General features: G+C 28.5%; 4 protein-coding genes across 5 annotated transcripts; 2 read left to right on the top strand and 2 right to left on the bottom strand.

The window, feature by feature from the left end:
* Positions 1-226: 226 nt before the first annotated feature.
* Positions 227-1,021, bottom strand: LOC115697661 (probable protein phosphatase 2C 55). Its single transcript, XM_030624749.2, has one exon. The coding sequence runs from the start codon at positions 1,019-1,021 to the stop codon at positions 227-229; it is 795 nt and encodes a 264-aa protein (XP_030480609.2).
* Positions 1,022-7,940: 6,919 nt separating this feature from the next.
* LOC115696238 (uncharacterized) lies at positions 7,941-10,298 on the top strand. The gene is made up of 2 exons (XM_030623144.2): positions 7,941-8,673; positions 9,604-10,298. Exons 1-2 carry the CDS (start codon positions 8,029-8,031, stop codon positions 10,033-10,035), a joined length of 1,077 nt encoding a protein of 358 aa, XP_030479004.2. The 5' UTR covers positions 7,941-8,028; the 3' UTR covers positions 10,036-10,298.
* A 1,113-nt stretch (positions 10,299-11,411) lies between these two features.
* On the top strand, positions 11,412-13,664 carry LOC115696826 (uncharacterized). The gene is made up of 4 exons (XM_030623709.2): positions 11,412-11,925; positions 12,215-12,436; positions 13,171-13,196; positions 13,279-13,664. The coding sequence occupies exons 1-4, from the start codon at positions 11,542-11,544 to the stop codon at positions 13,514-13,516; spliced, it is 870 nt and encodes a 289-aa protein (XP_030479569.2). The 5' UTR covers positions 11,412-11,541; the 3' UTR covers positions 13,517-13,664.
* A 3,100-nt stretch (positions 13,665-16,764) lies between these two features.
* On the bottom strand, positions 16,765-19,172 carry LOC115697002 (cytochrome B5-like protein). 2 transcript variants are annotated; one of them, XM_030623902.2, is made up of 6 exons: positions 18,998-19,172; positions 18,822-18,916; positions 18,684-18,724; positions 17,392-17,469; positions 17,204-17,295; positions 16,765-17,116 (listed from the first exon to the last, which is right to left on the bottom strand). In XM_030623902.2, exons 2-6 carry the CDS (start codon positions 18,898-18,900, stop codon positions 17,047-17,049), a joined length of 360 nt encoding a protein of 119 aa, XP_030479762.2. In that variant the 5' UTR covers positions 18,901-18,916; positions 18,998-19,172; the 3' UTR covers positions 16,765-17,046. The 2 variants fall into 2 exon arrangements, with proteins under 2 accessions (XP_030479762.2, XP_060957556.1); XM_061101573.1 differs by having other exon boundaries at positions 18,822-18,900; positions 18,998-19,155.
* Positions 19,173-22,317: the final 3,145 nt, after the last annotated feature.

The raw sequence follows: 22,317 nt of genomic DNA, 5'->3' as shown, positions 1-22,317 counted from the left end.
AAATTATTTGCCAAAGAGCTATTCAACAATTATTTTGAGTATAAAACTTAATTAATTTAAATTATATATATGTTGTTACATTTCTTGTAGTAAACATATAAATAATAAGAAAAGCTTACATACAATTCAATATAGGGAAAACAATAAGGTTACAACTTACAAGTACTTACAAGCTCCCATCTCTCAAACCCTAACCCTAGCTAATATATATGTATGTTTTTTTAATTCATTCACTAATAATTCTTGCAACAATAACAGTTATATCGTCGAACTTTCCTCCAGTGAAGGGTTTGCCGGCCTTGGTGGCTGCTTCAGAAAAAGGACTCTTTCGATCTTTCTTCAAAGAATAATGGCGAGAGAACTCCGCCAACCAAAAAGCACTACTCAGACTTGATTGTGTCTTCAAGACTTCTTCTATTTCCGAAACAAACATGTTGTCGAATATTCCATCAGTTGCCAAAACAATAACATCTCCTGGAACCATCTCGATTATCTTCACTGTTTCAGCACAGTCTGGAGTGTCACAACCCTGAGAGTTTCCAAGCTGATAAGGCGTGTTGAATCCTCGTTGTTGAGTTTTTGACCTATAAATGAGCTCATTATTTCTAAAGATGATGAAACCGCTATCTCCAACATTAACACTTTGCATAACTCCATCGTTATGACTAAGTATGCATGCAGTTGAGGAGCCTTGAATCTCAGCCTTAGCGTTAGCCACAAAAGCTTCTTTTAAAATACTTTTGGGATCGGTGATGTTGTTGTCAACAATGGCTTTGACAGAGTTATTCATGAGTTGTCGAGCATACTCACCAGCATCGATGCCTCGACTAGCCCAACCACCAACACCATCTGCTACTCCAATTATTTCTTGTTCTTCGCAAATGAAGTGAGAATCTTCACCTATAACATCATCTTTAGGTATGTAATGATATTCACAAACCATTTTGATTTTCTTCTTATTATTATCTGTGATCTCCATCTCAAAATCCATATCCACTATGTCATCTTTGTTCATATCCATATTTATCCTATAATTAATATAATTTTTGTGTGTTAATTTCTTGATCTCAAAAGTACGTAGCTAGGGTTAGTTCTTTAATGATAGCTATAATATTATGTATACTAATTTTGTTCGTAGTTTGGAGAATTATAAGTAATAATGATTTGAAATTAGTTATTAATTATGATTTATATATGTTTTCTAGAAGAGTGTACTGTCCGTACATCTAGCTTAAGATTTTTGGATCAGATATTATTTATAATTTTAAATAACGATTTTATTTGTTTTTCCATAATAATAAAACATATCTTTTATCTAATAACATTACAATTATTTAAAATAATATTCTTCCTCGATTTTTAAAATGACTAATATTTTAAATAAGTAAATTAAATATCTTAAATATTCATGTATTTATAATTTGTTATATTTAAACTATATGTCCCAATTTACATAGAACCAAAATATAAAAAAAAAATTACAAAAATACATCTATGCGATTTTTTATTTTTATTTTTATGCTTTGAATATTTTTATTTATAAAAATACCTCTGCAATAAAAATAATAAATTATTTTTTTTGGTTATTTTATAGTTTATTTATAGTTGTCATGAGATTGTTTTTATGATTGTTTTAGTTATTTTATAATTGATTTATGGTTGTATTTCTCGTTATTTTCTTACTTTTTGTTAAGAAAGATGTATTTTTATAATTTTAAGACTTTTCAAGTATATTTTTGTAAATAAGAACTTTAGACTGTAAACTTATAATAAAATATAAAAAAAATGTATTTTTGAAAAGTTTTCTTAATTGATAATTCTCTAATTTAAGGATTTCTTCTTCAATAATGGGTTTCCTAAAATTCCCAATAAAAATGTCCTCATTTTGAAATCTTCCAACCAATAATTAATAGCAAAAATAGATTTTATTAAACCCAAAACATGAATGCTAACTTATGTGATTTTTATAAAATTAAAGCCTTTAAAGGCCTCTTCATCCTGTTCCAGGGCTGGCCCAAAACTAATATGGGCCTAGCTCAAACAATATTTATGGGCTTTTTTAAGAAAGAAAGAAAATTATAGCAGTTTTAAGTAAACTTTTAAATGTGCTATTTTTGTAATTCATTATTACTTGTTGGGGTTCTTTCTCTCGAGTACATGAAGTTAATATTAAATTTTGTTCATATATTGTTCTCCAACAAAAAAAAAAATTGTGTTCATATACTAATACATGAGTTTGGAATTCCAAACAAATGAATTCATTTAAAGTATGAGAATTTTCTTGTTCAAAAAAAATTTATGGCCTATATATTCCCTTTAAAAAATTGTGTTAGGATTGATAAGATTAACATAAAATTAACCTATTAATAATATGTTTAAAGCTAATTTTAAACTTTAACAAATTATAATTAGATCATAAACGTGTTAGACAAATCATTATCAACTGATTCTATACATTATAATTGTCATGATCTCATCATCAAACATTTATGTATATATATAGGGATATGATTTTGTCCCGTTATTGTACTTTCACGGATTGTAATTCGTGATGTACGACAGCTGTCAGATGAGGGAGTTATTTGATCTGACGGCTGAGATTGATCTAGGGGTAATTAGGATTAAAAAGTAGAAACGTACCCTGACACTCATTTAATGTACCCTGAGACCCATCTAATGTACCACGGAATACAATCTGTAAAAGTACATCACGGGACAAAATCATATCCCTATATATATATAGGATATTTTATATTTATCAATTAATATAAGTCATATTTTTAGTGACAAGCACCTACCATATTTAATTATATAAAAATATTTGTAAGTGTTTTGACATCATTGTAAATTTTGATAGAATATTTCAGTTCCAAATTAATCCATTAATATTGTTTATAGGATATGTATCAAACTGAAACTTATCCAAAATCATGGCCTATGTCACCCATATACAAATCAACTATATATATAAATATATATATTAAATAGAATATTGATCAAAATTACATAATGTATATATACTTTTTTTGTCTATTTCATTCTTTTACAATCATTTTTTTTGTTTGAATTATTATACTTTAATTAAACTTCAAATATTAATTCATTTTGCTTTTTTACTATGTTTTTATGTACTTTCAGCTACAAAAACACAATATAATTATTGTAGTGTATGTAAATTGAAAAATTATAATTTAATTAGTTATGTAGCGGTTATATTATACTTATATTTATAATAAGCATCCTATTAATTTCAAGAATAATGAATATTTATTCAAAAATAATGAATTTACCTCCTTAGTAAAAAATAAATAAATATTTATTTACAACAACAAATAATGAATAGTAGTTTATAATGTTAAAAATAATTTTCAAAATAGTTAATTAAAAATTAATTATGTATATATTCATTATTTAAATTTTATTTTTTGTATGATAAATTAATCAGAATTTATTAAAAAAAAATAATTTTTATAAGATAACTATAATATAACACCATCATCTATATATAAACAAAATAAAAAAATAAGAATACACATAATTAATTTTTAATTTAATAATGTGTCTTTGTCTAAGTTAAATGTTCAAACTTATCCATATTTATTATGTAAAGGAAGGAGCCCACATTAATTGAAAACCCTAAAATGAGTCAATTGCATCTATTTCAAACGTAATTAGGGGCGGCGAGGAAGGTTGGAATGGGGCAATTGTGGGTCCCATTTATTATTATTATTTGATAATTACAACACAATTTAAAATTTTGAGTTTGTAACGAGTATAAATTTAATATATTTTTTAACTGCATAAATATCTAATATTAATAAAATTATAATTTTTATCGAGTTTTATTAAATACGGATACTGTTTTTAATAGTGCACTGTAGATACGGGCTGAACTTTTTGACATAATACGAGCTTAAAAGATACAAACACGACTAGGTACAAAAAATACGAATTTGGACATAATATGACACGATACTATAAATTAGTACGACACGACACGAGAAACATGAAAGGCACAACACGTGAGCACGATGAATAGATTAGCCTGAAAGATACGACACGCGACAAGTGTAAAAAATACAACATGATATATCAAAAAACTTTATAATTTAATAATAATAATAATAATAATAATAATAATAATAATTGAATTTATCAATTATAAATAAATTAAAACAACAATAATAAAATTTATATATAAGACTGAATATTATAATTATTTAATTAAAACTATCGAAAAATGAAAGTTATATATTAATTTAGTAATAGGGTCTATTATAAAATTTGAGTATTTATAGTAAATATTTAAATTCTAATGATACTAATAATTTTTTTATATAATTATTTATAAAATATTGTTGAAAAGATATATAAATATAACTAAGCTATAAAATATACATATACTTTAGTAATTGTAAAAAATATAAAAAAAAAAAATAAAGCACGAATTTAAGCCCGGATATTAAAGTAGGCTGACCTATTTAAGGGTCGGCACGAGCAAAGTACCACAGGAATCCGAGCATGATTCAAAAATATCGGGTCGTACTGGGCCTATCCTTTAACAATATTGGCACAACACGCAGGGTCAACCCTAGGCATAGGCGGGCTAGGCCCGCGCCTAGGGTCTACTTATTTTAGGGGCCCAAATAAAAAATACCTTTTAAAAAATATACATATTTTTTAATAATTTTTAAAATACTATTTATTTTTATAGTAAGGGCCTAATTTTTTTTACCTATGGCCTATTTCAACTCAAGGTCGGCCCTGACAACACAACATGATCTATATTTTTCTGTGAAACGACACAACACGACCTAATTTTTAAAAAATTATGATAAATATGGGTCGGGCCAATACGACACGCACGCACTTAAAACACTAGTTTTGAATATATTAAAAGAAAATTTAAAAGTAACTGATAGTCTGATACCATATAATTTTACATCCAAACTCAATGATTTAGAATCTGAGCTTTACATATGCCCTGTTTAATATACTAATAGAGTTTGTACAGATAAAATTGAAAAAAATCACGGTTTTATAAATATTGAGTATTTATGCTGTTAAAAAGTTTATTAAATTTATGTCACTTACAAGCTCAAAACTTTAAGTATTTGCACTGTTATTTACTTTTTTTATTAAGTAATTAATAATTTAAAAATTTACAAGTGGTCCTAAGTAATTATAAATATACTCGATTATTAAAAAAAAAAGGAATAAACTGAAAAACTCTCGTAAATGCCAAAATAAGAAATGTACGACCATTTTAGCGAGTGTACTATAAAATTACCCAATTACATTTATTCTACTTAATTTTTTTTTAAAAAAATAATTAATGTTGTAAGCATTTTTTTTTTCAAAGCTTTCTATATTTGGATGATGAGTATATAGGCTGTCCTTCCACCTAATTATTTAATTTGTGTTTTTGCCAATGTAATAACACATATATCTACATTACTAGTTAATTTTTATTATTAATAATGTTATTTATTTATTTATTTTGCATGGGTGTTGTAATAATTAATAGTTCGGCATTACATATATTTTATTTGATTAAATTTATAATTTTCAAAAGTGTTATAAAAAGTACATAAAAAAAAGTGCTAGAAATTTCTTGCCTAATTAATTATTAATAATTTTTTAGAAAATTATCTTATATATTATTTTTTTAATGTTTTTTTTTTAAATTTACAGTTTGAGTTTTTCTGATAGTTTTTCCGAAAGTTTTTATATAAGTTTTTATTGAGATTTAAGTTCTTCCGTTAATTACTATAAATGTTTCTATATGTAATTCCATAAAAAAAAAAAAAAAAAATTATATATACTTAAATAATAATTAAATGTAATATATACTTAAATGTAATATATACTTAAATAATAATTAAATTAATTAATTATACTCAACAGATCACATCACCGATATATGAGGTGGGGCCACCAATTCACTAATTGTGTTTAAAATATAATATAATAATTAATAATTACTTATTTAATTATAGATTCTTTTCCATAATAAGAAAAGTACTATTACTTAATTTTGTCCAAAAACAAAACATAGTATTTTTAATTATTAATTATGTTTTGGTATTGGGATGGGGACCAAGTTCGGCGTTCGGCTACCTATTTTTATTATAGCATAAAAATACAAATTTTGGCCCCATTTCACTACTTGCCAAACAAACCCTAAAACAAAATACACAAAAATATTAAATATATATGTATATTTTTTTAGATTTTTTACTATAATAAACTAACACACAATCACTACATGTATATCCTCATCTTGGAAAATAATATTTGATAATAGATTGTTTAGGATTTTTTACTACTAAACTATGACTTATATATTATTGGGTGTTCGAAATTTTTTAGGCTGTTAAAAATAGTTTCTGAATTATTTACATCAAGTTTTATCTTATTTAATCAGTTGTCACATCAACACCACGTGTATATATTAAAATTTTAAAAAATATATATGTATTTTTAATTAAAAGATCACTAAACTAAAAATCCATTAATGATTAAAATTATTACGTAAAATAAAATTTGAACTATTTTTCTCAAATTAATTATACACATGGCGTTGACAATTATCTAAAGAGTCATGTCCTTATTTTATTTGTCGTGACAAAACTTGACCATAGAACCAATTTACAACATTGTGAATACTTTGGCGATTATTTTTAATGGATTGAAAAATTTAGGAGCACAATAATATATTATACATATATCATTGTTCGGGAGGCAAAATTCTTAAATAGTCTTAATAATAATCATCATAATTATTGGTTTTTACTCTTTTATTATTTGACTATTGAGCTAGTTAAGCATTATTGTTAATGAAACTTAGATCAAACATTTCATTAACAATATAAATTGACATTTTTTTAATTATTAAATAACATTTCTATATACATAGGGCATTTTGGATAAAATATCAAATTAATGTGTCAAGTTAGCTATAATTTTATTGGGAAAATAATTAAAAGAGAATTATTACACAAAATGATTAGTGTTTTAACAATATTCTCTACAACACTTGAAAAATCATTTTATTTCTCATCAAATCATATTTTAAAAATGATATTTTAATATATTAGTTACTAATAATTTCAAATACCCTACTAATAATATAATTTTTCAAAACATTAATGGGATGTAAAGAAAACATAAATAGTAAAATACTTTGAGATTTTATTTATTTATTTATATATTATTATTTTTTTCTTGTATAGGTGAGCATAAACAAAAGTTCATCACATGGGATTCTTTGCTGGCATGACCCTGTCTTACTCACAATATATTCCTTAGCTGTTAGAAGACTCTAGTCTTATCTCTCTCTCTAAATATATATGAGAGAAATACTAAAAGAGATCAGTGATGATTAATACTTTTTTATGCATCAATATTGTTATCGATCTAACTAAATATTAAGTCTCATATAATTTAATATAATAACTTTTAGAGAGTATCATCAGCCAATTAAGCGATATATCTAGAGGTACTAAGGTACTCAATAACAATACTCAATATATATGAAGAGAAAGATATCAATAGTGTCTTACACTGTATCAGGTCTCATATAACTAAAAATAATAACTTTTAGATAATATTTCTAACCGATTGTATTACATCACCTTTAAATAGTGATAGATATTATTGGTGCTGAATAATAATATATAAATATAAATATATTTCTCTTAGTGATTCATCAAATATATATCTTAATCAAACTTTATAGTACATTTTTTTCCATAAGAATATTATAACCAAAGCACATGCTTTTCTCTCCATGATTTATCATTTAGCTACTCACAGCTAGTTTTGGTACACCTATTATAATAATTATAGTATTATTATTATTATTATTATTATTATTATTATTTAGGTATAAACTAATTATTATTTTTATATATATGTGGTGCAACTTGTGACATATATATAAATATATAGAAAAGCCAAAATAAATACATGTTATGTGTGAGAGAGTAGTAATAATAAGTACCTAAAGAGAAAAAAAAAAATACCATGGAAGCTATTATTGATAATCTTCATAATCATCATCAACAACAACAAGAGTTTTCTTCTGGTCAATCATCATTTTCTTCATCAATTCAAGATCAAGATCATGATCAAACATGTCAAGATGTAGTTATTGATTATGATCTTTTATTAGAAGAGTCTTGGTTTTTTGGTAACCTACTCATTAACCAAAAACCAAAAATGTTAAGGTGTTTTTCTGATCCTTGTCCTTCTTCTTCTTCTTCGATTTCGAATATTATTGCCCTAGACAACAACAACAACAACAACAACACCATTACTCGAAATCTAGCTCGAGCTCCTTCATTGCCACCTAATATTGGAAGAGAAGAGAAAGAAGAAGAAGAAGAAGAAGAAAATGGTAACTCGAATAGGGTTTTGGTTACCAAATTGGCAAGTGATGAGAAAAAAGAAAGGAAGAGTAGTAAAATAATAAAGGAGCAATGTTGTTACTCGTTACCAAAGCCTAAGAAAAATATGTTAGTGAGAACACAAACTTTGCCAACTTCAATGAGAAAAGTTGAGATTGTTCAAGATCATCATGATGAAGATAAAATTAATGGTGGGATTAGCAAATCAAATCGCCAACCTTCACTTAATCTTGCTGATATTTTGCCCCCTAGACATAATAAGGTACTATTTATATTTTATTGTTATTATTTCATATTGGGGTGTTTTCAAAATTACCATTTTTTATGTGTTTATAGTATATATTTTCAAAAATGCTATTTTTTTTGTCAATGTCTTGATAGCGTATATGTGTATGTATATACTTTATCTATATAAAAATTGTAAAAATGGATAATTCATTTTTCATATTTGGTTTATAAAAACTATAAGAATGGTGGAAGTTTTTGTTCTTGTTCTTTGTCATCATGGTATTGTTTTTAGCCATGAAAAGAGTATATATATATAACTTTAATTTACTTAACATGGAAGGAATATAGTTTAGTTCCATTTTTTGAATAAGGCTATTAATTTAACATGTGACATGCTTCATATTTCAAAAGTAATAATAGTGAAATTTTGAAGAGTAGGTACAACTAATATAATTTTGTTTTTTTGCAAAATAGAGTAACAAAGTATGTATGTATTTCACAATAAGATGGTTTTTGCAAAAATACCATTAAGAAGAAAATTTATATAAAAATATCAATTTTATTTACACATTAGCTTTCATGATCGCTCGAGTAATTATCTTTTTACACGACCGTTTAACGTAAATCAGGGCCGACCTTGAAAAAAAGTGGGTCTAAGATTTTTTTTATTTGGGGTTTATCTAAAGCGTAGAGGTAATTGGTGTGTTTGGGCCTATATTTAATAAAATTTTACAAAATTACAATATTTTTCTTCTACACATTAATATATTGTATAAAAATTTGGGGCACTGGGTTGGGTGGGCCTTTGGCACAGGCCTAGCCTACCTTAGCTCAGGCTCAGACCTAAACGTAATCAATAACTTGTACGATCGTTCTCTCTAAAAGTGAAACGAGCGAAAAATTATCTTACAATTTTGTTACAATATGTTACATTTTTCTAAGTCTTAATATTTGGATTTTGTAGGGAAATTCATCAAGAAATAGGACACCAAAAAACACAATATTGGAGGGTTTTTATAACAATACAGATGGGTCAAGAGAAATGAGAAGAAGATACCAAAATGGAAAAAATATGAGAAGAAGCCTAAGTGACCTTGAAATTGAAGAAGTGCAAGGATTTAAGGATTTGGGGTTCACATTTGATAAGTTAAAAAACCCTAGTGTGGTTAATATAATTCCAGGTTTGCAAGAAAAGAATGAAGAGGATAGTATGGGCCTAGAAAATAAGGTAAGAAGGCCTTATCTTTCTGAGGCATGGTTGGCCCAAAGTTATAGCCCACCACCACCTCCTCCTCCTCCAAGTTGGGCTTTCAGGAAATCTTCTGGTGAAGACATGAAGGCCCATATTAAGTTTTGGGCTCGAGCTGTGGCCTCTAATGTGCGCCAAGAGTGCTGAAATAAATAATAATAAAAAGAAAATAAAATAAAAAATCTGATCTGCTAATCAATTCTTTTTTTTTTTTTTTTTTATTTATTAATTTTTGTAATTCTTGCTTTCATTTTCATTTTTGTCTTTCATGGGTGTGTATGTAGCCATGAAATAAGAAACTATTGTAAGAATTGCAAAAGGAGTAGTAACCTTAAAATAATATCTTGGACAGACAATAAATAATAATAATATTAATCATAAAAAAGATTGATTGTAACCTTTGAATGAAATTATGAAACATTGTACTATATTGTTTATTTATTTTATTTATCTTTTCTTTTGTTTAGAATCTTTAGATATGTTTATTGTCTTGATAGCACCTCACTATATTTAAACCATCTCCCATGCAAAATCAAAATTTGAGTTAAATTTGGTATAAAATTAGTGATATTTGGTTTGCTATTTATAATTATATTCGAATATACAAAACACAAATTAAATAAATAAAAAGAAAACTAATTATTACTGCTCATATATTTTGTTGAGAATATAAAAAGAGAAAAACAATAATTTTTTTTTAAAAAAAAGTGTATTGCTAATTAAAGTTTGATCTAAATAAAATAATCATGTTAATAATTGAGATTCATGGTTTAATTCAATTTTTTTTTTTGGTAACGTAGATATTAATGTCTGACACATGACAAGAAAGATAACATCTTGGAGTTGAGTAGTTCCGAGTAATAGCGGTCGACTTGGGAGGAGTCCCTAGCCCTGCGTCCAAGTTGACTCTGAGAACTCTACAATGTGTGTTCAGATTCTAATACGTCGTTTCAAACTCACTCTCTTTCAGTATTTTGTACCAGGTGTATCAATATTCCCACAATATTTGTTCGGACAGTATGTCGAATGAGGGTGGTTAATCTTATTCTAGCTAAAGTTATCGGGATTAATGAGGTGTTGAGTTGGTTGAAAGAAACAAGGCGACATAATGTAGTGGTAGAATCGGACAATTTGGTCACAATCTAAGCTATTCAAAATTCGTCAAATATGACTTTTATTTTCGTGTTCTGCATTTCTGAATGCAGAGAAATTCTTTCTAATTTGAATAATGTCTTTTTAATTTTTATCAAGCAATTCGCTAATCGTGCTACTCACCATTTGGCTAAAATTTTATAGGTAAATGCTAGTTATACTTATTCGATTCTACAATTCTAAATAATTTACATAAGGTACTTTTAACTGATTTGAGTTAATAAAATTGTATCTTAAAAAAATGAATAATTTTTCAAAAATAAAATCACATGTTTTCAATTATATTAAACAATAAAAATAAATATTATTACAAAATAAAATAAAATAATTAAATTATCCAAGTAACGGTTAATACCGTTATTAGATAAAGAAAAATGATATCTTTCTTTCTTTCTGGTAATGAATGAATGGTGAAAAGAGCAGAGTGAAGTGAAGAAGAAGAAGAAAGAGCTTCATCTCTCTCTCTCTCTCTCTTACTTTCTCTCTCTAAACTCAAATCAAATGTTGAACTCACAACACTTCCTCACCACCACCCATTTCCCCTTCTCTCATCATCATCATCATCATCATCATCTCCATAACCACTTTCTCTCTCCTCCACTAACTCTCAGACCCATCTCTGCTCCCTTACGAACCCGAACCCGACCCGAACCATGGCTAGCTCGAGCTTCTGAACCCACAACAACAACAACAACAACAACAAACAATGTTCCAGAAGAGGAAGAAGAAGGTCCTGTAGAGTTTTTCCAATCTACAGCTCCGATTTTCGCCACTTCCGACGAACCCTCTTCTCTCCAAGTCGCCACCAGTGTTCTACTCACCGGTTCCATTGCTGTCTTCCTCTTCCGCTCGCTCCGCCGCCGAGCCCGCCGCGCTAAAGCACTTGTAAATTTCTCCCCTTTTTATCTTCAAAACAGAACATTGATTGAAGAATTTGATGGGTTTGGGTTCAAGTTACTGACTCTATGAAAAACTAGGGTTTTGAATTTGGTGGGGATTGGTTTCAGTTATTGAATTTTTGAGAAATGGGTTTTTGTTTTTGTGATTTTAAATTTGGTGGGTTTGGTTCAAGTTATTGACTTTTTCAACAATTATGGTTTTGAATTTGGTGGGATTGGTTCAAGATTTTGAATTTTCAAGAAATGGGGGTTTTGATTTTGAATTTGGTGTGTAGAAATTTAGGTCAGATGGAGTGAAGAAATCAGTGAAGGAAGAAGCACTTGAAAGCTTAAAGGCAATGAGATCAGCTTCAGTGACTGAAGCTAAGTCACCACCTTCACCTGTTCAAGCTTTGTTGGGAGGCATATCAGCTGGTGTTATTGCTCTTATTCTTTACAAATTCACTACAACTATTGAGGCTGCTCTTAATAGACAAACACTTTCAGATAATTTCTCGGTACAACCTTCTTTCCCTGCACAATTTTACTAGGAAAATTCAGTCAAATATGTAGTTTTGTTTAGGTTATTGTATACAATGTTTGATGACTAATCTAAGGCCATTGTACAATCCTGTCCATTCATGTTTATTTCATTATGAAATTGTGAACTTTGTGACCTTCAAATCAGTCATGATAAGATGTATGAGTTTCCATACTGAAACCAATCGACAATGATGTATCTTATATATGGTACTAAGATATAGGTGTGAAAGTGAGGTTGAGAATGTAGAATAAGGTAAGTTATATGGTAAGATATATGGGGTTTCATGTAAAAATCAATTGGCAACGAGTGGAGTCGCATATGCATCGTATGTATGATATTAAATTTCCACTTATTATCAAATCAATGTGAGACTGTCTAATAATCACTAGATTTAACAATTACTTATGTAGATGATATGCAAGAATTTCTTGTTTTTCTAAATGAGTGGTTAAAGATTTAAAGTTGCTACCTTTACCATTCATTGTTGTCACTTGCTAGTGTAATGGTGTTAAGTGAAATATCTCATCTGCTGTTAAGTTACTGATTTGATTTCTCTTAAGGAAGAGTAATTTATGATGTGATAATGAAAGTGCTATAGTATTTGATTTGTATGACATAAAATTCACACAAGTGTCTCAATTATCCTTGCTCAAGTTTCTTACAATTTATGTAAGTTGTTCTAACACACAACTAGTTTCCCAATTTCAGGTTCAACAGATTACTATAACAATAAGGTATTCCTCTTTTGATTATTTCTATCTACATTCCTTGCTGTTTTTTCTATTTTGCTTCATCTTTTCATTTTTCATTTTGCAGGACTATCATAAATGGTTTGTGCTACCTTGCAACATTTGTTTTCGGTATCAACTCAGTCGGCTTAGTTCTTTATGCTGGTCAGCTAGCCATCAACTCCTTCATGGAAGAAGAATCCAGAAATAATGAAACCGAGAACAAGGGTGAGAATCGGTCAAGTTCGCTGAGTTCAACAGCCGAGACTCCTACAAACACTGGCGACAGCAACGAAGGGAGTCAAACTTCAGATGACTCGCAATAACAGAACATAAAATCCAAAAGCTTCCTTCTTTAATTCCATGCTGACTCAGTCCTCCATGTTGTAACTAATTTACACAAGATGGTGTATTATATTTGTATAGCTAAGTTATTCATGAGGTTTTTCTTAAGATTGGTAAATTTTCTGCCAAGAATTTTTGTCAAAAGATTATCTAGGAAAAAAATACCCCTTATTGTTTAAGATGAAAGTTCATAAATTTAGGTTTAATGGCAATTAGGGTGAAACTACATAAACAAATTCAAGAAAAATGTGCACTAAATTAAGCAAGAAACAAATTAAGATAACCCTGTATGTTTTGAAAAGTTATTAAGACATAAGATCATTATTTTTAGAATGTGTTTGGAAATAACTAGAGTGAGCAACGGTCGGTTTGATCGATTTTTTACACAAAAAATTTAGAATTTACTTTTCGATTTTCATGGTTATAATCCAAAAACTGACCGACCATTATATAAATGGTAAAAAACCGATCATTTTTATCCACGGTAAGCTTCATCTTTTTTTTTAAAAAAAAAAAAAATAAAATCTTTAAATTTACTATAATTATTTAGAAACTAACATTAAAAGCGAGTTGGAGGGCCCAGCTTGCGGAAGTTGCCACACAAATTGTAAGTTTAAAGTATAATTGCATTTATATTTTTATGTTTCATAATTTATTTCTAACTCTATTTATTTATTATGTTTGTAGGATGACTTACAAAAGCAAGTCGAAGAGGGAACAATAAGTGTGGAAAGGAAGAATGACATCTTGACCATGGCTCTTGGGACAGATGAGCATGGTGGTCGAGTCCGGGGCTTGGGTTATGGTGCCACTTACATCCAATTTTCCCACACTCCACACCCTACAAAGAGAAAGAATGATGAGGGCAACGAGGCATTGTCAGATATGGATAAGCGACTTCGTGAGACAAAGGAGAGTAATAGACAGCTTAAAGAACAAATGGTTGAACTCTTGTGTATAGTTCGCTCCCAGCATAATGGTGTTGCGGGTACATCACATGCATCTAGTTCGGGTGTTGGAGGAGAATCAAACAAACTAGCTCGTGATGATGACATTGTCTCTGCCCCCAAAGCACAACCACAAAGTGATGTCCATGTCTCTACTCCACCACAACCGAGTACACTGCATGCTGAGAAGGTAATCGCTCCACCAACTCCACCGCCACATACTGATTGTAGTTCAGAAAAGGTAATCTCAATATATTACTTTATAATTTGTATTGTCAATTTACAAATTGTATTGATTCCTTTTTTTAATTTGAAAATACAGAAATATCCATGTTAGATGCATGTTCGGTTGAAACCCAGTAGATTGTCATTGAAAGTTGCTAGGGGATTTATGGTGAAGGAGCAATATTTGAAGAATGGCAAGTTCTTGGTCCAGGGTTATGATTTCCTCTACAAGGATTATCGTCAGGTTTTCATCGATGAAGTCTATGTAGAAAATGCCCTTCTTCCATGTCCCGTCGTTCACCATGCATACACCAGTGTAGGTCATGCTATAGGACTTTATGTAGCATGGCCGAAGGACTACATTACGCCAGTTGGAATAGAGTTTGTATGTTTTAATTAATTCTCTTAACTTAATATATTTATTGATTAGTGAAAAACTCTAACTTAATTGTTTTGTTTTCCATATAGAGGCAACGCCCCAATAACCAATGCAGAAGAAGCAACTTGTGAGTGGAAAAAGACAAGTCTCTAAAGAATTACTTGGTCCTCGAACACAGTCTAGAAAAAAACCAGAGAGGCCGAGTAAACAAGGTCGCTACGTTGCACCAAAAAGGGCTTCAATAATCAATACTTTTTTTAAGTTACTCAATATGTGGCTAAAAACAACAACAATCCACTTTGAGGTCAGCAAGGATTTATTTGGGGTTGAAAACGACTCGATATGGCTTCCAACAATTGACATCAAGGAATTGTGCCAAATGGGATTTTTACGAGCCCAGCCTATTGTAATCTAGTGCAAGTATGATATCAAACTCTTATTAAACTTGAAAATTTTTACATAACAATACATCAAAAAATTATATTTTCTATAAATAAAACTTTAAAAACCGTATAAATATTAAAAATTCCTTACAGCCCTATTTTTATAATTTTTTATTATTATTTTTATATATTTTTGAAATAATACCTTTTTTTTCCTTTATAACCACTTTGCACAATAATTTTATTTTGACATTTGCTTGTTGAAAATTCTCACTTGATAAACACAACACCTCATGCCTAACCATACTTCAGATTGATGATACCAGCTGTCCGTTGTGTGGTAGGGGTGAGGAAACTATGGAACACTTGTTTCTTACCTGCGATGTGGCGATGCACTTATGGAGGTCTTCTCCCTGGGGGATCTTCCCTGTGTGTGACACCGGTGTTCGTGTTTGGGATTGGGTGAAGTTCATTTGGAGCCTTAATAGCTGGGGTCTCCGAGTGGACGATGTCTTCCTTTATGCCTCGTTTGTAGTGGACAACATATGGAGGATGCGCAACGACGTCATAAACAATAATTGCACTCCTAATGTTCTTAAATGTATTGACCATATTTGTTCTTCTTTTGCAGATGCACATACTTCTCTCTTGCATAGTCCTACTCCGCCTGGGAAGGACATCTGGATGCCTCCACCACTGGACTGGATAAAATTAAACTGTGATGTTCGCGTGGGTTTGGAGAGTATGTGCACAGCTGTTGTTGCTAGGAATCATCTGGGGAGGGTGGTTTCTATTCACACGGCTAGATTGGATTTCTCGGAAGCTCTTTGCGGAGAAGCGGCGGCCTGTTGCATGGCGGTGTCGGTTGCTTTAGATTTAAAGTATAATTATGTTATTGTGGAGAGTGACTCGAGACTACTTATCAACGCTCTCAATGGGAAGGCGTCTCATTGGGCTCTAGAGAACTATGTCTCCTTTTGTTCTAAGTCTTCTCCTTCTTTAATGTGTTGTAATTTTTCTAACATTAGTAGGAACTGTAACTTTGCGGCACACAATGTCGCTAAGTGGGCCTTTACCCACCAAGTTTTTGGATCGATCCCGATCAATTCTGTTCCGGAAAACATTTTATGTAACGACCATGAGGTCTAGTTCTATTTTAATATAATTTACGCTTATTTTCAAAAAAAAAAAAAAAAAAAAACCATACTCACCATTATATTGTGTGCCTCATTTATTCACTGTATGTTATTATGCAAGTCTTGTATGCATCATGGTAGATATGCAAAAAGTACCAATGGTAATCAACACCATCCTAGAGTCTCATATCATTATTAGTACAATTTAATATTAGATCCTACAAATTTTAATTTTACAACTAATATAGAAAACAAATAACTACCACAAAAATCTCTCTAAATTCCCATGTTGAGAATCTAGTTTCAAGGATTAAATAACAAAAACACAAAAATAAATACAAAATTTATCATCCTAGCAAATTGTCTTAAATGATTCTACCCAAGCTTTCTATCTTAAGAGTAGATGAAGGCTGTAAAATAAGCCTTTCTCAATGGAAAACATCATGACTTCTCCAAATTGCCTATGTGAAAGTCTTCGATCATATCGAAAACTCGAGTTGCATGTTGTGGCCTACAACATGGAAAAACAAGCTTACTTGTTGTGTAGAACATAACTGTTTTAACATAACAAAAGAACCGAAACAAAAGACTCACATACCCGTAAAAGCCTTCGGTTGAATCATCCCCGGCATGTGCAAGAATGGCATCACCGCCGGGGTGTTCCTCTACATACGAGGTAACATCATATACCTATCATTGTCAAAAGGGATTGATTATACAGAAGAAAATGAATCAAGATTTAGATAATCAAATGATTCTAAACATCCCCCAAAATCAAAAAATAACCTTGTCTTTAATGATGATCCAACAATCAGTTCCCTTGTTGTGCAAAGAGACTTCTGATTTGGTGTATAGTTTTGTTCCCTAAATAAAACAGAGTTAAGTTAATTCCATTAAGTATTGATTAGTAACAAAAGCACTTGAATCATATGAACAAATGGAATGTGATCTTGTACAGAAATCTTAACTTTTACAATGTAATTGTTATCAAATTAATCCCATTGAAAATATATGGATAGTTTTATCTTATCCAATCCTCATCTCCATTTATGAAAACATAATAAAAAGAAATTTGTTATAAAACAAAATCCATATTTCTCAAATGTCAAAAGTGAAATTTCTAAGGAATTGTGGATGCAATGGCAAAAGCCTTTTCATCACCTAAAGGAGAATTCATGTTCATTCCAAAACCATTATAGATCCTACTTTGCATCCAACTTATTTTCTAGTAATTTATTCTAAGCAAATGATCAATTCAATATAGATTTAAATAATATGTAAAAGAGTGAATTTATTTAAGCAAATTTCTGATTTATAAATTTTGGAAATGGGAGATTTTTAAGGGTGTGTTTGGAAAGACGAAGAGAGACTTGGAATTGAAGGTAATAACACAATTTTAGATATTTTTCTGACCCCGTAATTATAATGTATTTGTGTAATTGGAGGTAAGTAAGAGACTTCAATTACACTCTCCAATTCTCACACATTGTAAATATTATTTACTAAAAATTATTATTTTTTTGTGTAATTATTAACTATTTTGCCAAACAAGAAATTAAAAATTCTTAATAAATTAACACTGTATACCCAAACACACATTGTATTTTAAAATATAGTGTAATTACTTTACTGTACTACCCTAATAATTACACAGTTACTTCCAAACGCACCCGATTAAGACGTTTAGTATGAAGTTTAAACTTGATGCAAATAACTAATAAGAATGTCAAACTTAAATTAAATTTTAATGACCAAGAAGTTTGTGTTTCCAAGTAGGTCTCGCTTTTTAAATTAAAAAGCGGTAATATTAATCCCCTTTAATACTTGGTTTCATATTTCCTCTAAGTCTACTTTCTCCAATTAAAACTCACATAACAAATACTTCATTAAGTGGCGTCAAAGGAATGAAAATATAGCTAGAATAAGAAATAAAATTCTAATACTTAAAAGAATAGAATAAAAATTGTTTCCATTCTACCTAAATGTCCATAACTCCAAAGACAATCAGTAAACATAATCACTTAGTCTATAACATACAAGAAAGAAATGAGTTCAGTTATTGAATGAAAAAAAATCACCTTATTGAGTTTAACATTTGACTGATCATTCTTTGTATGACCTGTTTCACAAACACATTCCCAAACCAAACCCAATTCATTATACTTGATTATTGCATATCAATCCCAAAACAAGGTCCAAAGAAAAGAACAATTTACCAGATTTTGGGGGTCTGGGAATCAAAACAAAAGCTCCCAAAAGTAAAGCCAGAACCACAGCTACTACAATTGCTATCATCTTATAAACCCAAATTCTAAAAACCCAAATATAGGAAAAACATAAGTCATTGAATAGAACTAATCTAAGTGAAAAAGCAGAAGTGGGTGAAGATTACCTGTGGATTTGAGTAAAAGGGTTGTTGATTTTCCGGCCAAACTGATGGAAAGTTTGAATCTTTTCGCTTACAAGAATGAAACGAAGACAAGATAGGTTTTTGGATCTGAGTTGGGAAATATTGTTGTTGGGCTTTGTAGAAAAATGTCCCAACCAGAAAATTAGACTCTATAGTCTATCCTTTTTTTAGTCTTTTTTTATTTTTACCCTCTTTTTTAAAGTTTATTATTTTTACCTCTTTTTTTAAACATTTTACCAATTTTACCCATGTCACTTCAATATACTCTCCACGTGACTCTCCTATCTCAGAGTATTTTGGGTACAGTGGGTATGTTTCAATTAAATATAAATTAGAGGTAGATTTAGTTAATTGATAAATAAAAGATGCATTTTTCAATTTACCCCATTTCAAACCTTAGAAAAATTATTTTCAGTCATTTGAAAAAACGGATAATTTCCAAAAAAAAAAACACAAAAATAATAAAAAAAAATGAAAAAAATACATTCGGTACGAAAGTTTTAATATTTTACGGTTTTTTAAATTTTATTTACATAATACGATATTTGGTATATTTTTATGTTGTACTTTTATCATTTTGTTATTGATTTTTTGTTATTTGTACATTATTTTTATATTGTTGTCTTGTATTTTTATAAAATACCGTAAAAATATATAAAAGAAAAAAACTTTAAACGTAAAAATATAAAAAAAAAAATTACAAAAATTAGTGTTTTATATAATTGTCCCTTGAAACAGAGAATCATGTGTAGTTTTCGAAACAAAGATTCTATAAAAATTATAAAAATATGGTTGTACGGAATTTTAAATATTTTTTTTATGATTTTTAAGATTTTATTCATATAAAATATAGTCTTTTGATATTTTCATGTTATTTTTATATTGTATTCTTGTTATTTTATTATTGTTTTTCTATTGGTTTTTTGTTTTTCATTTGTATATTATTTTTATATTATTTTGATGTTGTTTTTATGTTATTTTTATATAATTTTCTTATTATTTTCGTGAATTAAAGTGTTAAATTTTTACCAAAAATAGTGTTTTATTTAAAGTTTTCTAGAATTAAACTAAACTAAAACACAAGAATTTAAAATTGCATATACATTATTTAAGTGAAATTACACATTTTATGGGCTTTTATATGATTTGTGCAAAAATATGCTCTCTTTAAAAAATATATATATTATTGGAAATTTTTTTAAAAAATAATAAAAATAATATAAAATAATTGGTTACTCTTTGGTTAACCTAAGAGTAACTAAATTGTTTTCATATATTTTTTATTTTGAATTCTATAGAGTAATTTTTTTTTTTAAAAAAAAAAAAGAAAAATCATATTTTTGTAAACTTTATTAAGAAAAAAACTCCATAAAAATAAAAATTCACCTTAATTACTATAACATCACTCAAAAATGATTTAGCAATAAATCTAAAAAGTTAGAGACATTAATTTGTGAAAAGCTAAACTTAGTGGTGTGAAACAAAAGGATGATTATATATCATTGATGAAGACTTATTAAAGACTCATTTTCAACAAGTAGTCCAATAATGGTACAACTAATACCTTATCCATAAATATTCCAAACTCCAAAATAATAGGGTTTCACTACTATATTAGTGTCTACTATTATTGCAAGAAATACTAGACAACAACAACAACAAAGTAGAAAACCACATCAATTGAATCCATTTCCAATATTGTCACTTCCAATTGTCCCATTTCATTTCATAATCCAAACCCTACCAAAAGTTAGAAAACAAAAACTCTTATCATAACACCAATAAATCACAAAATCATATACCTAAACCCATTCATCTTTGTAAACAAGGCACAAGGCATAGCAAATTATGAAGATGGAAGGTCGATCTTGAAATTTAATAGGTCATAAGAAAAAAAATATTTTAGAACCCTTATATATAATAAAAAAAACGTGTAATTTTAAAAGGATAAAAAAAAAATATTGGGCTCTTGGATTAAGTGGGTCATAGGCACAAGCCTAACTCGCCTATAACCAAGGTCGGGCCTAATGGAATCGACTCAAGTTTTGTTTCTTTATTTGTAGAGTTAAGGGGTCTAGACCTCTCAAAGCAAAGATGTTAGAAAATGAAAAATATAGAGAACAATGAAACATCAATGTATATATTTAATTAGTTAAGGTGATGTTTGGTTTGGTAGAATATAATAGTAATATAATGGAATAAGAATAGTAATAGGAATTGATTAAGATGTTTGGTTTGTTATTAGAATAAATGATAAATTGACAAAATTATCCCCTTACTTTAATTTTTATATTTATATAAAAAAGGGTATTAGAGTCATTTTAGCTTTATTTTATTTAGTCTTTTGTAATGTAATCCTCATTACATAGCTTTTCTAATGTAATAGGGATTCCCTTGTTTAATGTAATTATGATTACAATATAATCACATTACATCACTTTTAAAAGCAAAGCAAACATTGTAATAGATAATTTGATTCTATTACTATTTCCATTACAACAAACTAAACATGCCATAAGGTTTCGTTTGTTTCGTTTGTTTCCATGTTATAGTATTTTGTTATTAATGTATTCATTTATGTCTTCAAAAACTATTCTATTTACCAGCCAAAAACTATAATTTAACATTTGAAAATACCAAATTTATTATAAGTCAATAAGTATAAAAATAAGATTATCACCAAATGATTTTTTTTTTTATCTTCAATAAAAACAAAACAATATCAAATCAAATACTTTAGATTCACCTTTGTGTAAATAAGTCATAAACCTTCCAAACTACCATCAACTAACCCATGTGCATAGATCAAGTAGAGTTGAGTTGGTTACCATCTAGCTTTTATTTTTTACTATTACCATAAAGTATTACCAAATTCACCAAACTATGTAATTTTTAAAAGGAGTTGGTTAAGATCTATCTGTATGTAACACTAGTGATTATTTAATTATTTTTTATATATTTTTTTTGTACATTGAAAAGTTAAAATTTGGATTTTTTTTTTCTTTAATATGTAGTTATAGAAAATATTCATAATTTTTTATAAAATTTTAAATAATTTAAGATATGCAACTCGTGATTCAAATAAATTATTGTACACGAATAATATATTGAAATAACCATAATTGCAATAAGTTACTTGAATATTGATTTTAGTATGCTAAATTAATTTTTTTTAAAAATAAAATAAAATGAGCGATCTCATCTAACTATATTATACACAATCATGTTAAATATATATAGGGTTTATATATAGACTTTGTTTATGCTAAAGTACTACAAATACTTATAAATAGAGATTAAAA

The sequence above is a fragment of the Cannabis sativa genome, chromosome 7, assembly GCF_029168945.1.
Source record: "Cannabis sativa cultivar Pink pepper isolate KNU-18-1 chromosome 7, ASM2916894v1, whole genome shotgun sequence".
Taxonomy (NCBI): Eukaryota; Viridiplantae; Streptophyta; class Magnoliopsida; order Rosales; family Cannabaceae; genus Cannabis; species Cannabis sativa.
Note: the sequence above shows the minus strand (reverse complement) of the source record. Positions and strands in the feature narration are given on the sequence as shown.

What these genes read in the sequence shown, in the direction of transcription:
- LOC115697661 (XM_030624749.2), bottom strand. Translation starts at nt 1,021, where the DNA reads ATGGATATGAACAAAGATGACATAGTGGATATGGATTTTGAGATGGAG.
- LOC115696826 (XM_030623709.2), top strand. Translation starts at nt 11,542, where the DNA reads ATGTTGAACTCACAACACTTCCTCACCACCACCCATTTCCCCTTCTCT. An exon ending in CACTTTCAGATAATTTCTCG is followed by an intron (nt 12,437 to 13,170) that starts GTACAACCTTCT and finishes TCCCAATTTCAG; the next exon opens with GTTCAACAGATTACTATAAC. An exon ending in CAGATTACTATAACAATAAG is followed by an intron (nt 13,197 to 13,278) that starts GTATTCCTCTTT and finishes TTCATTTTGCAG; the next exon opens with GACTATCATAAATGGTTTGT.
- LOC115697002 (XM_030623902.2), bottom strand. Translation starts at nt 18,900, where the DNA reads ATGATAGCAATTGTAGTAGCTGTGGTTCTGGCTTTACTTTTGGGAGCT. An exon ending in TCCCAGACCCCCAAAATCTG is followed by an intron (nt 18,725 to 18,821) that starts GTAAATTGTTCT and finishes TTTGTGAAACAG; the next exon opens with GTCATACAAAGAATGATCAG. An exon ending in CAAATGTTAAACTCAATAAG is followed by an intron (nt 17,470 to 18,683) that starts GTGATTTTTTTT and finishes TGTTTTATTTAG; the next exon opens with GGAACAAAACTATACACCAA.
- LOC115696238 (XM_030623144.2), top strand. Translation starts at nt 8,029, where the DNA reads ATGGAAGCTATTATTGATAATCTTCATAATCATCATCAACAACAACAA. An exon ending in TGCCCCCTAGACATAATAAG is followed by an intron (nt 8,674 to 9,603) that starts GTACTATTTATA and finishes TGGATTTTGTAG; the next exon opens with GGAAATTCATCAAGAAATAG.